The 15000-nt window shown below is 51.6% G+C and overlaps 1 protein-coding gene across 1 annotated transcript in view; it reads right to left on the bottom strand.

The window, feature by feature from the left end:
• The window catches only part of cacng2a (calcium channel, voltage-dependent, gamma subunit 2a), a 38041-nt gene that overhangs the window by 8209 nt on the left and 14832 nt on the right, over positions 1-15000 (bottom strand). The window contains exon 2 of the mRNA XM_047328283.1: positions 6389-6472. Coding sequence (XP_047184239.1) covers positions 6389-6472 — 84 coding nt within the window. The remainder of the gene's footprint in view (positions 1-6388; positions 6473-15000) is intronic.

Raw genomic sequence — 15000 nt, 5'->3', positions numbered from 1 at the left:
CGGCTGGTGTCCGAGCGCCGGCCGACAAACTGCCTAATGAGCTGCGGCGTCCGTGCAGGCACACGACGGCCGGCCTTTCTCTGCAGCAGCTTCCTCCTCAGCGTCGCCGCGGCTTCACTCATGCAGCCCCAAATAATGTGAATACTAGAGGCAACTGAGGTTTTGATCAAATCTGAGGACGCAGCCGATCAGTTTCACACAAAGCAAACGAACCTCGCGGTGACTGGCAGCGGCTTTCATTTCCCAGAGCGTCGGAAAACAAACGCACCAAGGAAACGAATCCACTGAAGCTGCAACACAGGTCCTTCAATTTTAATATAGTCAAATCAAAGTCAGAGTTTGTTTTATTGCTCATTCTATATACAGTGTACATGAATTGCAAAAGTTGATGTATTGCTACACTATATTATGTCATAATGACATAATTCCCACCGTATGATCACAAATGATTTTTCTATATAAGCCTCTGGTCGTGTCTAAAGTAAAGGAGGCAAAGATACCTGCACTACGTTTTTTACTGATTCGTCACAACGTCATATGACGGGGAATCATTTTCTGATTAATATAAGCTTTGAATTGTCTCACTGGATTTATCATTTGTGGAGATTTATGTCTGAAAAAGCGTTTTTTTTGCGAGCACATCTCCTTGACTTTGACCTTGACCTTTGACCCCTGATCTTGGTTCTGATGGTCGCTGGGATGTTGAGCTGGCAGGTTTATACCCACAGTATACGTGTGGTGAGTCAGGCTGTACAGAAGGTATTTCATAGGGAATCATATTTTACAAACTGATCATGTGTTGACTAGTTGAAATCTTAATCTGACAAGTAACTTGTTACCGTAGCCGTCTGACGGGTGCAGAGAGAAAAGTACAATGTTTATCGAGTGTGAAGTAGCATAAGATGAAAGTACGTCATTTACAAGTACTTGATGAAAAATGTTGTGTTGGCATTTGCAAACTGTGTCTGGTGCCTCACTTCCTGTGTGCAGATGACACACGCCCACTGAGGCGACGACACATGCACTGTACATGTGAACATACGTGTGAATTAACATGCACACTGTCCTCTCTTTGCACCTTCTATCACTTCCTCCCTCCCCCTCTCTCTCTCTCTCTCTCTCTCTCTCTCTCTCTCTTTCTGCCTCCCTCGCTTTCATCGACAGGTTGGAGGGGAAATTAGCACCGGCTCTTAATCAGCCTCCCCCAGCCCCGAATGTGCTGACGTGCAGGACGGGGGTCATGCTAATCAGGTGCCTCAGCTCCCAGGCCCATTGATTTAATACTACAAACGTGTATTAATCCCCTCATCTTCCTCCTCCTCCTCCTCTTCCTCAATGCCGAGCCCTTGCGTCGTCCTCGTCTTGACCAAGAGGCTTGTTGTGGCCACGATGCATCAAAACAAGCACGTGGCGGCGGCCGCTGACTGTGTTAAAATGCTCGGTCAGTTTGAAACAATGTGCGTCAAGACAGGAAATTAGCTTCGGTGGCTAAATTCAAAAAAAATTTGCAAGAACGCTTACGCCGCTCCCGTCCTGCCTCTGGAAGCTCATGTGTCCTGACAACACACCTCGCAGGCGGAGTGGAACTGGACTCGAATTGATCGGCGAATAAATGCAGGTTTCACTCACTGACATTTATAAACCAGCTCACGGGCTGATGATGTTCAGATGAGACGTTTAACACCTCTGGGAATTGAATAAAGAGTTCTTTCAGATCATGATTATTATTATAGGTTAGAGTGAACATCAACTGACAACTGTATGAATATTTCGGTGTCAAAAACAAACAATCACTACTGTACATCTGTGCAACGTCCACGTAGGTTCCTCTCTTCTTTCGCTTTTCCGCCACATTTAAATATCTGCCCCTGTCAGAGGAAACAAAACATGCGAATCTACTGTTCAACCTGTTGCAGGGTCACAACCACGACTGAGGGAAGTCTTAGTATTCTTGAACAGGATTAAGACGCTTTCACACCGTTCGGTCCGAACCTTCGGACTTTTCAACTCCGCACCGACGGACTAAACTGCGGTCCGACCAAAAGAGACGTGTTCGGTGCGGATCAAACTGAACCACGGTTTGGTTTGTTAACTGGGTGGAGACTATCGGACCAGTTATAGGAAGGTTGAGGCCACTTTGTCACGTAAAGTTCTTCAGCGAAACCAAAACTGACAGATCAAACGAAAACACAAGCGTTGGTTGGGTGTGATACGCCCCCTTGGACTCTTATTACTTCCTGTTTCATTTTGATATCACGTCGGTGCTCGATTCACTTCCTGTCTCTGTCTACTTTTCCCGCCCTGATGTGTTTCACCTGATGTGTGTTACTGTCCCGGCCTCCCTTCTCCATCTCGTCTCAGTGTTTCAACCGGATCTACTGTTTATCCTTATTAAAATATCTTCTCTGCACCTTCACCTGCCTTCTTGTGGTCCAATAACAGCGATATATGGACACATCAATCACTGGTATTGTGCAGGTTATGGTCCTTGTGATGTATCCACAGTATATTCACTGTGAGTGTTTTCTCCCCTCGCTTCACGACGAGGACACACACACGCTCTCTCACCTCTGTGTGTTTTACGAGCTGCGCTGCCGCCGTATATTTGCCCTTAATAAGATATGAAGTTAGAGCGCCATCACTCACTCGGTCAACCGGGACAAACATGATTGGCCGTTAATTTATTTGGCCCATGGCCTGCGTGCCGCGTTTGTTTGATACCGGTCGATGGATTTCTTATTTGTTGCCTTGGATACTGCTCAATGTCACCGCGACCGGCTGGAACTCCTGTCACTGGTCTCAGCTCTCTGGTGACGTCCTCTCTCCACTGAACACCAACCGGTCCCAGCGGTTGCCACGCCCGTCTCTGCCCTACGAGCCTCTGCGTGTCCTGAGCCCAGACCCATTGATTTTATCGGGCGACACCAGAGCCAGTTCAGGCCGGCGTCCAGTCGTCCGCGTGGCCCCAGGGCGACACGGGCGCTGACAGGCTCCGCCCTTCTGTCACCAATGAGGACAGTCTCAGATCGACACAGGCGGGGCCAAAAAAACACATGCGGGAAAGTTCACGTGAAAAATTAACCGAGGAGTAAACATGGCAAGATAATTAGGAACATTGAATATGTCTCCTTTTAGTTCAGCTGAACATCCCCCTCTTTTATCTCTGTGGTTGGTCTCCACCACCTCCTGAGGGGAACATCCGACTCGTCAGCTGCTAAACGCTGCACCATGTTCAGGTACGATGAGCTGAAAGAGTTGTGTGATGATTCATCACTATGAGCGCCCCCCCCCCCCCCCCCCCCCCCCTCCCCCCTGTCACAAACCAGCAGTCACATGATCCACTGTTTAGATGAAGATATTGATTACAGCTGCTTTAAACAATCGATGTCATTGTGAAGTAAAACACGTGCTTCATGTTCAAAACAATACTGAGCACTAATGTCTTGAACGTGTTCCAGCAGACAAAACTGTGTTTGTGCAGCGACACAAGAATATGGAGCTTTTATGAGTTTCAGCCTTATTGTAGGTAACTGGGACAAGGGGAGGGGGGGGGGGGGGGGGCGGCTGGGAGATCGAGCGAACACGCCGCCTGAGATGGGAGAGAGAAACCCCCACTGTGGTCGGGAGGAAGAGAAAACGAGCTTGGATTCAAAAAACATAAATATAAATATGAAATGTTTAAATGAATCAGCATTGAAATGATGGAGGATGACGGGATGACATTATCCTACTCTGCTCATTATTTATTTAAATAAACAACCTATAATCTATTATCCATCCGTCTTTGACCCCTGGTTCACACTGGTTAAATATCCAGACAAAGTGTCGACAGCTAAAGCCAATAATTATTGAAATATGAATCTATTAATCAAATCATTTTCAGTTTCAGCTTCAGACTAATCGGTCGATTGTTTCCAAGCTATAATGTAATATAATATAATATAATATAATATAATATAATATAATATAATATAATATATTCTTCAGTCACAGCGTCGTCTCGTCTTTCAGTTCAGTATTTATCCGCTTGTGTAACCGCACGTCTTCGTCTTCTCTCTGAGCTGCTCGGCGCCCGGCGGAGCAGTGGCTGATGGGAGCTCCGACACGGCGTGATCTAAAAAACCCACCGGCGCTTCAGTGTGCCTCAGCTGGCTTATGTAACCGCGCGTGGATGTGCAAACTGCTCTGACACACACACACACACACACACACACACACACAAGCTGGGGTGCGTGTTTAGCAGAACATAGTCAGATTTGTCTGTTTTCCGCTCGGCGACCCCCCCCCCCCCCTCCTACAAATTTTTGGGCCGGCGAGCGGTGATGTCACTTCCTTCCTAGGCCTTCACCTGAAGTGACATCATTTCTGTTGCATAACCCCCCCCCCCCCGTCCGCCATCGCCTGCATGTGAGTGAGGGCAGAGGCGGCTTCCCTCCAGGTGTGAGGGGGCAGGAGACGCCCAGCGAGACGTCCTGCGTCCACCGTGACCTCGCTAACTCGTCCTCACGCGTCGAAGCGGCTTCACGCTTTGAGTCGTCATGGTCTCGTTGGTGAGCAGCGACGCGACAACAGGTGCCGAACAACTGCTGACGGGTGCGAGGGAGGGAGGGAGGGAACTGACCTATATAAGAATGAGGCTGAAATATTTATGGACGCCAGTGTCCTAATTGGCAAGCCACAGGGAGTACGGCGACCTCCTCGTCCAATCACGGCGCACGGGAAGAGGTTTCAACTCGCCTGCCCGCCGAGCCCGTCCTCCCCGGCCTGAGAGACGCCTCGCTACGAGACCGTGGCTCCGCCATCGTCAGAATCAAGACCAGAGTCAAGTCCAACTCATCCCAGCTGTCCCGAAATAATATCCAGGAAAACGCTCGGTTCTCCGAGACGAGGGGACGGACACTTCCTGACTCCTAGTGTCAAACCACCGCAGCGAGCGGGGACGTGGAGCAGGGGTCAGGGGTCAACAGGAGAAATGGAATAGTCTTTCTGGATTCTGATTTTGTCAGCTCTGTTTTTAAAGTCTGGACACAAAAGTCGGAGGTTTTATCAAGAGAAGGATGAATATCATTCGTCTAATTTACTGTTACATCAGCTTCAAACTATACTCACGTTTATATTTTCACATCTTCAGCAAACGAAAACTCATTTCAGCAAGAAAATCTGTTTCACTGTTCACACGGACGTCTGATTATGGATTACATCCCCCCATGTTCTGACAGCGAACATAAGAACGTACAGGAAACAGAACAGACTGATCCTGGTTCAGCCGGTGAACTGAACACAGACCCAACAGATCAAACGTCTGTCTGCCTCCTGTCTGACCCCGGAGCTGTGGGAGCTACAGAGCGTCACTGTGATCAGGGACCACTGGAAAAAAAGAAAAGAAAATCCAATAACTGTAACGTGTTTCTGCCCCAGCCAATTCATAACGGAACGTACCGTTTGCTTTTCTGTATTTCTATTGGACATAGCAGAAGTAATATTACAGTTTCCAATATGTCCACGATCCACAAATCCAAGATCGTCAGACGCAGCGACGCTCTTCCTCCTCACAGGAGCAAAACGATGAGGTGAACACTGGACGGGACCAGAACATCAGAACGTGGAGCCGCATTTTTTCTTTTTTTTTACTTTCAAACGCATCGAAGCCCCCGACGACTGCGTCAGATTCAAAGAGACGAGTCATCTTTTTATTGTCGGGTTGACTCCTCGACAAGAAATATGAATTCACCCATGTTAATTCTCTCTACATCCTCTCCACATTCCATATCCTGCATATTTCTGTTTGACTGTTTATGGCACAACAGGAGGAGAGGAGAGGAGCGGTAACCATAGAAACGTCGCCGTTGTCTTGCATCTGTTGCTACACTGCGACGGTGACCATAGCAACGGCCGTCTGCACTGTCCCAGCAACACACGGACGAAGGAAGATTATCTTTCACACGAGTGTCGTGGCAGATTCAAAACATTCAAATCATGAAAAAACAATATCTGCAAAATTAGCGATGACCTCTTGATGTCGATGCTTTGTTGATACTTGATACAGAAGGTGGAGCTAGCGACGCCAACGGGACATCGTGGACATCCCAGTCCAGTGTTGTGATTTTTAGGATTAGCAGACAAACGGTTCGACAAGCGTCGCTCTCTCGCAGGCGAACTACACAGGAACAGAGCAGAAATCAATGCGTTCACAGGGAACACGGTCGACTGTAACACTGCACCATGTGTCTCACAGCGAGCGGTGAAGACGGACGAGCAGCTCGGCAGCAGGAAGTGGGAATGTGGTGCACGGGGAGGAGCCGGAGTGGTTCTTCTTTTCCCCCTCGTGGTCACGTCACAACACGGAAACACACACCAACGCAATTGAACGTAAGACAAGGTTACTCACGTAAGAAGTAATCGGACGGGTCCGCTTGGTAATCCGTCTCCTCGGGGAAGTGGTCGATCTGTTTGCACATTCCTTTGAGGTTCCCTGTCGGGGAGGAACGAGAGAGAGAGGCTGAGTTCACACGAGAAGACAGAACCTGCTGGTCCGCAAACATTAGAGGATTCATCAGTTAGTCAAACAACACCCAAGTTCTTCTTGTTCCAGCCCACGGATGGATCGTCGACAGAGAACAGGCCCAGTGTGACGTGGGACATCGGATCGGGAGGTTTACCGCCATCTTTGTTTTAAAAAAACAGAAGTAACCATATACTGGAGGAGCAAGGGGGTGTGGCCTGACTGAGCTGCACCAAATCACACACACACACACACACAGGTTGGGGAACCTGTGAAAAGGTGAAAAAAAATCCTGGATCCGCCCCTTTATGCAGATTAACGACGACATGCCACTGGTTCTGGTTTTTGAAGGGGCGTTGAGCGCTTCTGAAGAAAAACATGTTTTGTAAAAATCAGCGAACGTCGTCTCACGGTCGGTTCTGTGCGAGTGCAGTTTGTAACCATCACTCGTCGACATGTTAAGAGACGTGATAGCGAGCGGCGCGCCGCGGTCTTGGCCTAGTGGTTCGTGCGTCGGCCTCCCACACCGGAGGTCGTGGGCTCGCGGCCCGGCCGGAGCAGAAACATCACGACAACAACAACAACAACAACAAAGAGAGAAACAAGATCCCTCATCCTGGAGCGATGACACAACCTCGTGTGTCGGTTACACAAAACGCTCTGCAGCAGTATGTCAGACGCAGTGAGCAGCCGACCGGCACCGGGCCTCTCTCCGGCAGCGGGCGGCAGCTTGTGAACAAGATTCCGTGCAGCTGCCGCGACTTGGATCCGCTCCAGCGTCGGTGCGCCGGGGAAACCTCGTCTCTGAGTGCTTGTTCATTTGGCTGACACCTCGCCGTCGGGCCGCTCCGTCCAGGAAGCAGCATGCCTCCTCTCCCCCACCCCTCCTCCCTCTGCCGCCCCTCCTCTACCTGCAGCCCAGAGGAGTCGTGGCGACGATGACCGGCCGGGGGAGGCGGCCGTCACGGCGACACGCTGCTGCAGCGAGGAGGCAGATGCCGGGGGGCGTTCCATTGGACCAGATTAGCGTTTCATTAACTTCCTCGTCTCCCATCCCTCTAATTAGGTGAACAGGTGTCGGTTGCCACGGCGCCAGGTGTTTCACGAGGGGGTCTTGGCAGCGAGGCGTGATGGGAACAGCGGGGCGTGCGGTTAGTACTGTGTGAACGGACGCCCCCCCCCCCCGGTGATGACCACTCAGACATTTCGAGAGAGTGTCACCTGAAAAGAAAAGAGCCGTCAAAGCCTCGGGATGCTCGCCTCAGTGTCGGCCTGGCAACCGCCTGGCAACCGCCTGGCAACCTCCTGGCAACCTCCTGGCAACTGCCTGGCAACCGCCTGGCAACCGCCTGGCAACCGCCTCCGTCTGTTCACAGATTCTGCTCAGGACGGAATTCAGATCAGGGAATGTTTGTTTCGATCGTGGAACGTGTAAAGTGTGTTTCCACTGATTTCAGCAGCTGGTGGCTCTAAAACGAAGGTCATAAAAACACTGTGATTTCCAGCAGCGTAGCTTTAGCAAAACCTCGTGAAAATGTCAGTGATTTGACAATATTGATGTGTTTCATGTGGGTGAAGCTACTTTAAAGACTTGGTATCATCGGGACATTGATTCACGCGTATGCCGCTACGGGATCCGGGATGTTCCGCAGTACCGGAATGGGAACATCTCTAATCTGAGGAAAGTTGCTCATCGCTCCACACGGAACCGTCTTTTTTTTCAATATCCGTGAGAATGTGGAACCTGAAAACCCACTAATCCTCGGTGGACGCGATCCAACGTCTCCACGGGCGCACAATCAAAAAGAAAAAAACAAAACATTTATCGATTTTCATCAACAGGTTCTGTGGGGATTAAGGAGCGAGAGAGGAAGAGAATGTAATGGTAGAGGAGTCGGGGGAGATAAATATAGGCCGGACGGGGAACAGAGTGGTTCTGAAGGGCAGAGGAAGCAGAAGGTGGAGTGGGAGGAGGAATACATCAAGTTTAAGTGTCACAGTTTAGGCCTCGGTAATCTGCTGAGCCATGAAAAAAGAAAACCCTCCAGAGTTTAACGTCCCTGCACAGTTCTGAACCCGAGGCCTCTGATGCGTCACACACTTCTTCTTCTTCTTCTTCGTCTCTCGGTGGCAGACGGCGGGCATCAGGACCGGGCTTGTTCCAACCGGCTGGGAGGTTCGTCCACGTGAGCTACGGCGGACGAGCGCGAAGCTCGAGGCGCCCGATCATCTGAGGCTTCGACGGGGCGACGGGCGGCTCTGAGGAGAAAGCTGCTGCCGAGCTGCAGGTGAAACTCCAACGCCTCCTGAAACCATCTCCCCCAGAGGCTGCTGGAAATAACTACGAGCTCCTCTTCAACCCAACGCTTGGATAAAGTTTGAATAGGCCTGAGGAGGAGGAGGAAGAGGAAGAGGAAGAGGAAGAGGAAGAGGAAGAGGAGGAGGAGGAGGAGGAGTAGGAGGAGGAATAAGAGGAGGAGGAGGAAGAAAAGGAGAAGGAGGACGAGGAAGAGGAGGAGCAAGAGGAAGAGGAAGAGGAAGAGGCGGAGGAGGAAGAGGAAGAGGAGGAGGAGGAGGAGGAGGAGGAGTATTAGGAGGAGGAATAAGAGGAGGAGGAGGAAAGAAAAGGAGGAGGAGGAGGAGGAGGAGGAGGAGGAGGAGGAAGAGGAAGAGGAGGAGGAGGGGGAGGAAGAGGAGGAGGAGGAGGAGGAGGAGGAGGAGGAAGAGGAGGAGGAGGAAGAGGAGGAGGAGGAGGAGGAGTAGGAGGAGGAATAAGAGGAGGAGGAGGAAAGAAAAGGAGGAGGAGGAGGAGGAGGAGGAGGAGGAGGAAGAAGAAGAAGAGGAGGAGGAGGAGGACGACGACGACGAAGAGGAGGAGGAGGAGGAGGAAGATCAAACGACTCTGTGATATGATCCAGCCTCTTGAATCATGATGCAGGATTTTACTTCCCCACTGATTCTCATGATCTGAGCGAGTTCACACGAGGAACGTGTCAGAACGAGCTGAGACACTGTTTCTCCCACAGGAGGAGGAAGCTGCTCGCACCTGAAGAACAGAGGTTACAACGCGAAGAAGACGTAACCAACGAGGTTGGAAAACACATTTCTGCAACTTTAGGTTTCAAGATTATTCGTCACTTCAGATGCATTTGAGATGGGAACACGTGTTTCAATCTTTCAATCAGTTCACTGCTTCCTGTCTGATCACTCATCACATGTAGCTCCTCCTCCTCCTCCTGTCGCCCAGACACTCGTGAAATATTCATCGTCTGTTGTCACATTAAACACATTCCGCAGGTAAAAGAAAAGAGCAGAACCGAACAAATCCTTCCCTCCGGAGAGAGACGTCCGGGCCGGGATGGAGGGATGGAGGATGGAGGATGGAGGGATGGAGGATGGAGGATGAAGGATGGAGGATGGGGGATGGTGGATGGAGGGATGGAGGATGGAGGACAGAGGATGGAGGATGGAGGATGGAGGATGGAGGATGGAGGATGAAGGATGGAGGATGGGGGATGGTGGATGGAGGGATGGGGGATGGAGGACAGAGGATGGAGGATGGAGGATGGAGGATGGAGGGATGGAGGATGGAGGATGGAGGATGAAGGATAGAGGATGGGGGATGGAGGATGGGGGATGGTGGATGGAGGGATGGAGGATGGAGGACAGAAGATGGAGGATGGAGGATGGAGGATGGACGGATGGAGGGATGGAGGGTTGGAGGATGGAGGATGGGGGATGGGGGATGGAGGATGGAGGATGGAGGATGGGGGATGGAGGGATGGAGGATGGGGGATGGAGGATGGAGGGATGGAGGATGGAGGATGGAGGATGGGGGATGGGGGATGGAGGATGGGGGATGGGGGGATGGAGGATGGAGGGATGGGGGGATGGAGGATGGAGGGATGGAGGATGGAGGGATGGAGGATGGAGGGATGGAGGATGGAGGATGGAGGGATGGAGGATAGGGGAGGGGTCAGCAGAACTCCTGACTGAGTGGGACGTGCAGTTTAAAACAGAGAGAGTGAGAGATTCTGATTCGTCAGTGGGCGGCGTCCTCCAGAACTTCAGGCAGCCACCGAGTGCGTCAGCGTCCAGAACACCTGCCCCCTCCCCTCTCATCTTCCTCCTCTCCCTCCCACCTGCATCCTCAGTCCCCACGGCAGCCGTTGCCATGTGGACCTTTAGAAACGCTCTCTTCCAGGTTGCCGTGGTTATAGCTACCAAGGAGAGGACGACGCGGTCGGAGCCGGTGAGGCGACACAGGTGAGGACGCGACCTCAGGTGCGCTCGTGTCCTTTCAGGCCTCACGCCGCCCGACAGCCACCGGAGGAGATGTACTGCTCACACGGGTCGTTTAACCTCCTCTGCTCCGTCGCCACGGCGCCGCAGCTTCCTCCCGTGCACAAACGCGCGTGTGTGTGTGTGTGTGTGTGTGCAGTCGTGTGTGTGTGCTTATAAATCTCCCCCCGGTGGATGAAAAGCTAAATGGGTTCACGCATGTTACACGCCGACGTCTCTCCTCTCTCCTAACGACAAGAGCCCTAATCGCCTGATTCATCTTCATAATCACACCTTATTCATCCTTATAATCACTATATTCATCTTGGTAATGACGCCGCCAAGGCAGAGAGGCCTGTGTGCAGCCGTCACACACACACACACACACGGATGCAGGGGGCATGTCGGCCTGTGAAAACTGCCTTTTTTCATGTCAGCGCTCCGCGTGACGACTTAAAGACACAGTGAGAAATGACACGTCGACGCGTCTTTAGCTCAAAGTATTCCAACGTGGAACTGGAACACGTGGACAGGGGGGTGATTTTCGCGAGGGCGTCGGATTTAAACCGGGTTTTTGAAATGCGACGTTGGACTCGGGGGCTTCGGCCTCCGGCGTCTCCTCGCTCGCCCACGTCGCTGCTCTTCTTCTTCGTGAACTTCTGTTGTTGTTCCCTCTGTTGTCGTCTGTGTTGTCTAATATCTGGAACCGGCCTCTCAGGTATGACAGACGCTGTGATGGAGCGCGGCCGTCGGCGAGGTCTCGATGCCGCAGCTCGCATCTGCAGTGGCCGTATTCAAACCAGTAACAAAGAAATTTGATTTGTTGTAACTTTGGCAGAAGAAGAAGAAGAAGGCGACGACGATATTCGCCGCCTCACAATTTAAACCTGCGTCGTTCAGAAGGTGTGTGTGACGCAGCAGCTGCTGTGGGAGTCAGACCGGACGGAGGCGTCGAGGAGCTCGTCGGAGGACGACTGGCCGAGGTCGGACAGACGTTTGACCTCCGAGCGCTTCGCCCTCGCTGCCGACGGGAAACGCCGCCGCCGCCGAGCGCGTGGGCGCGGACGCCCCCGAGAGGAGCAGTGAACCTGTCGTGTCTGCCTCCTTCCTCCCACCGCCTCCTTGACACGTCTCCTCCGATCACTCTTGATCTAAAGTCTGTATCTCCGCTACAGAAAGTTAACATTTCCATCGTTGTCTCTTCCCACAACTGACCCCGATCCATCTACCGAACAGCGAATAACCGAGACAGATGTTGTCCTGGCGTCTGAAGTGACGTCAAACACCGACGGGACCCGGAGCCCGAGACGCTGCTGCAGGTCGATCAGTTGATCACACAGCTGACGATGTCGGAGGCGTGGGAGGGAAATCCCCTCCCGCCGCCGCGTCTCGGCCTCGAGGTCGCGGTGCAGAGGAGTAAACCCTGACGGAGGGCGGGAGGAGATTTCACAGATCCAGGAGTGGTGAAGACCGGTGAGTCAGCGGAGTCATAGCGGCGCGTGCGTCACGGCCTTCTGGTCCGACGGGCCGAGACGGAGGCTTCCCCCCGGACGCACACGCCAAGTCAACACTGTGCGTTACAGAAGCAACACCTCACCTACTCCGACAACAATCATGTGATCAGCTCTGTGTGTGTGGCACATTCATGAACAGCTGTTTGAGATCAGCACCGACAGAGTGGATCCGATGATTCGACCATGCGGTGGCCCTGAAGTGCAACATCACACAAATCACAAAACATTTCTGCCGTTGTGTTTTTTCAGGATGTACAGAAGTGTCGTCTCCTCGCAAACACCGCAGGCCATCTTCTCTTGCCCATGTCTAAATTCAGCTCCGCCCCCTTTAGGCCCCTTAAAGCTCATGGTGAAGCGTCCGAGCTGCAGTCAGACTCGCACGGTGACGTACAGCCGGAGAACAAAGCTCACCTCCGGTTTCATATCCACCGTCTGGAAAACATCACATTCACTTCGCTTGACAAACGATCGGACCGCTCAGCTCTCCGCGGCCCAGGAGGTGATGATGATGAAGTCGTGGCCGATGCTCATCGGCCCGTGACGGAACAAACCCTGAACGGTTTGACCCCACGGCCCCGACCTTCCATCACGCGTCCAGGGGGAGACGGGTCCAAGGGCGTGATAAATCCCCTCCGAACACACTCGCCCGTTGATCTCGTCAACGTGTCATACACTTATTGAAATTTAACTGGAGTCCCGGCCGCCATTAATAAGAGCGGGAACACGTGAGGACAGTTCTGAGAGGAGGAGACGACAAATCAGAGGCGGTGGACGAAGCTGTTTCTCTAGATCACAACGAAACAGTGTTTGAGCCTCGGAGACCTCTGAGTCGTAGCGTCGCACACACACACACACACACACACACACACACACACACACACGGTGTGTGTTGTAGTACCGTGGCAGCAGACATCTGCCAACAACAGTTCGCAGCAGCAGCAGCAGTGTATCAGGTTTTACCTCCACAGCGTCCGGAGCCAAGTGGCTCCACCTGATCCGACTCTACGTTACGACGAGTTTGTCGTCCGGCCCGACGGGAACACGACGCTCCGGCTGTTTACAAGAAGAAGAAGGAGAAGAAGAAGGAGCAGAAGAAGAAGGAGCAGAAGAAGAAGGAGAAGAAGAAGAAGAAGACAAGCTGAAATCCATCCGACCGGACTCTCAGGGCCGTGATGGAGGAGAGCGAGTGACTTGGCCTCATTCACACAGATTGTGACTCACGCTCATGTTCATATGTCCGTCGCTCTTTGCTGTGAAAACACAACGTTTTGTGTTCAGATGACACACGGAACCATAAGTCATCGTCATCGCCATGGGGACGAAAGGCTCCGCGACCGGGCTGAGATCCGTCCGTGATATCCCGTCTCTCCTCTCTCAGATCAGATCCCACCACCACAGTACTGTACTTTACTGCACAACTTTTTTCAAGTTGTGGAAATGTTCAGGCCACTTCGTGAGTGACAGATCCTCTCTACTGTAGATTATCCAACAAATATGCTATAAAATAATAATACATTTTTTCAGGTGACTCACCAATCTCAAAACTATGACACGTTCCTAATTTATTCTTTTTAAAAATCTATTTCAAATGTTGCAGTTCATGACTTTCATTTTAGAAGTGTCCATATATATATATATATATATATATATATATATATATATATATACAAATGGACGACATCAGCCCCCAAAAATGAACCCAAATCCTCCTGATCGCCCCCTGGTGTGTGGCTGCAGTACAGGTCATAAGCCCCGCCCCCTCCAGTTAGCAGATGGGACGTGTAGATGTTTCTGTCGCGTGTGTGAGGTCGTTCTTATCACGATCATGTCTGATCATGTCTCCATGTCTCTGATGACATCGGTGTTGATCCAGTTATCTGATGCGATAATAACAAGGTCGCGATTGACAGATGAGACTGGCTCTCGATTGGCCGACGGAGGATAACAATTTAAACAAACAGTAAATAAGTGGCCAACTTAAATATTATTCAGACACTCTGACGTGTCAGATGCTCCGCTTGTAACGCTTCATACTTTTCTGTCCGAAAAGTAAAGAAGATTTGACCGGAGGTTTCGACTCAATTTTAATTATTCCACCCGCGTCCTCTCGTTCCTGAAAAAAACGCCGAGCTCAGCAACACTCGAGCGGTTCGGCAGATAAGGTTGTTGAGGAGAGATAACAAAGTCTTTGCGGTAAAAGGAAAAACTCATAGAGCAGCAGTTTCCAGTAAAGGTGAAGTGAGGTGAGAGCAGTTACGTGTCGCGTGATGATGAATATGATGGCGGGGGGGGGGGGGGGGTTTACTGTAAACACAATATCTCTGGCCTCACGTTACAGATCTTGCGTCGTCTTGGAAACTGTTGGCCGCCTCTCGAGTGGAAACATCACTCATCATCCACGTGACTCGTGTCCGGGCCGATCGATGACGATCCCTGATCAGAGTCTGATCGTCGAATCGTCACGGCGACAGAGGATGTCTGAGAACAGTCGGCGATCACAAGCGGTCAGAGTCGCCTCACGCCCACGTCCCCCCACCGCTGACGGTCACCAGCGGGTCCCTGGGGCTCGGCCGCGACATCACACATCAGCCGAGACGAATATTCACCGGATCACAAGTTAGTCAGTTATTCACTTTCCCTTGTTTTTCTCAACCATCGTTTGAGGAAATCTAGCAAACGCTGCGACGTGACGCGGAACGACAG

This window comes from Scophthalmus maximus, chromosome 17, assembly GCF_022379125.1.
Source record: "Scophthalmus maximus strain ysfricsl-2021 chromosome 17, ASM2237912v1, whole genome shotgun sequence".
In the NCBI taxonomy this organism is placed as follows: domain Eukaryota; kingdom Metazoa; phylum Chordata; class Actinopteri; order Pleuronectiformes; family Scophthalmidae; genus Scophthalmus; species Scophthalmus maximus.
Note: the sequence above shows the minus strand (reverse complement) of the source record. Positions and strands in the feature narration are given on the sequence as shown.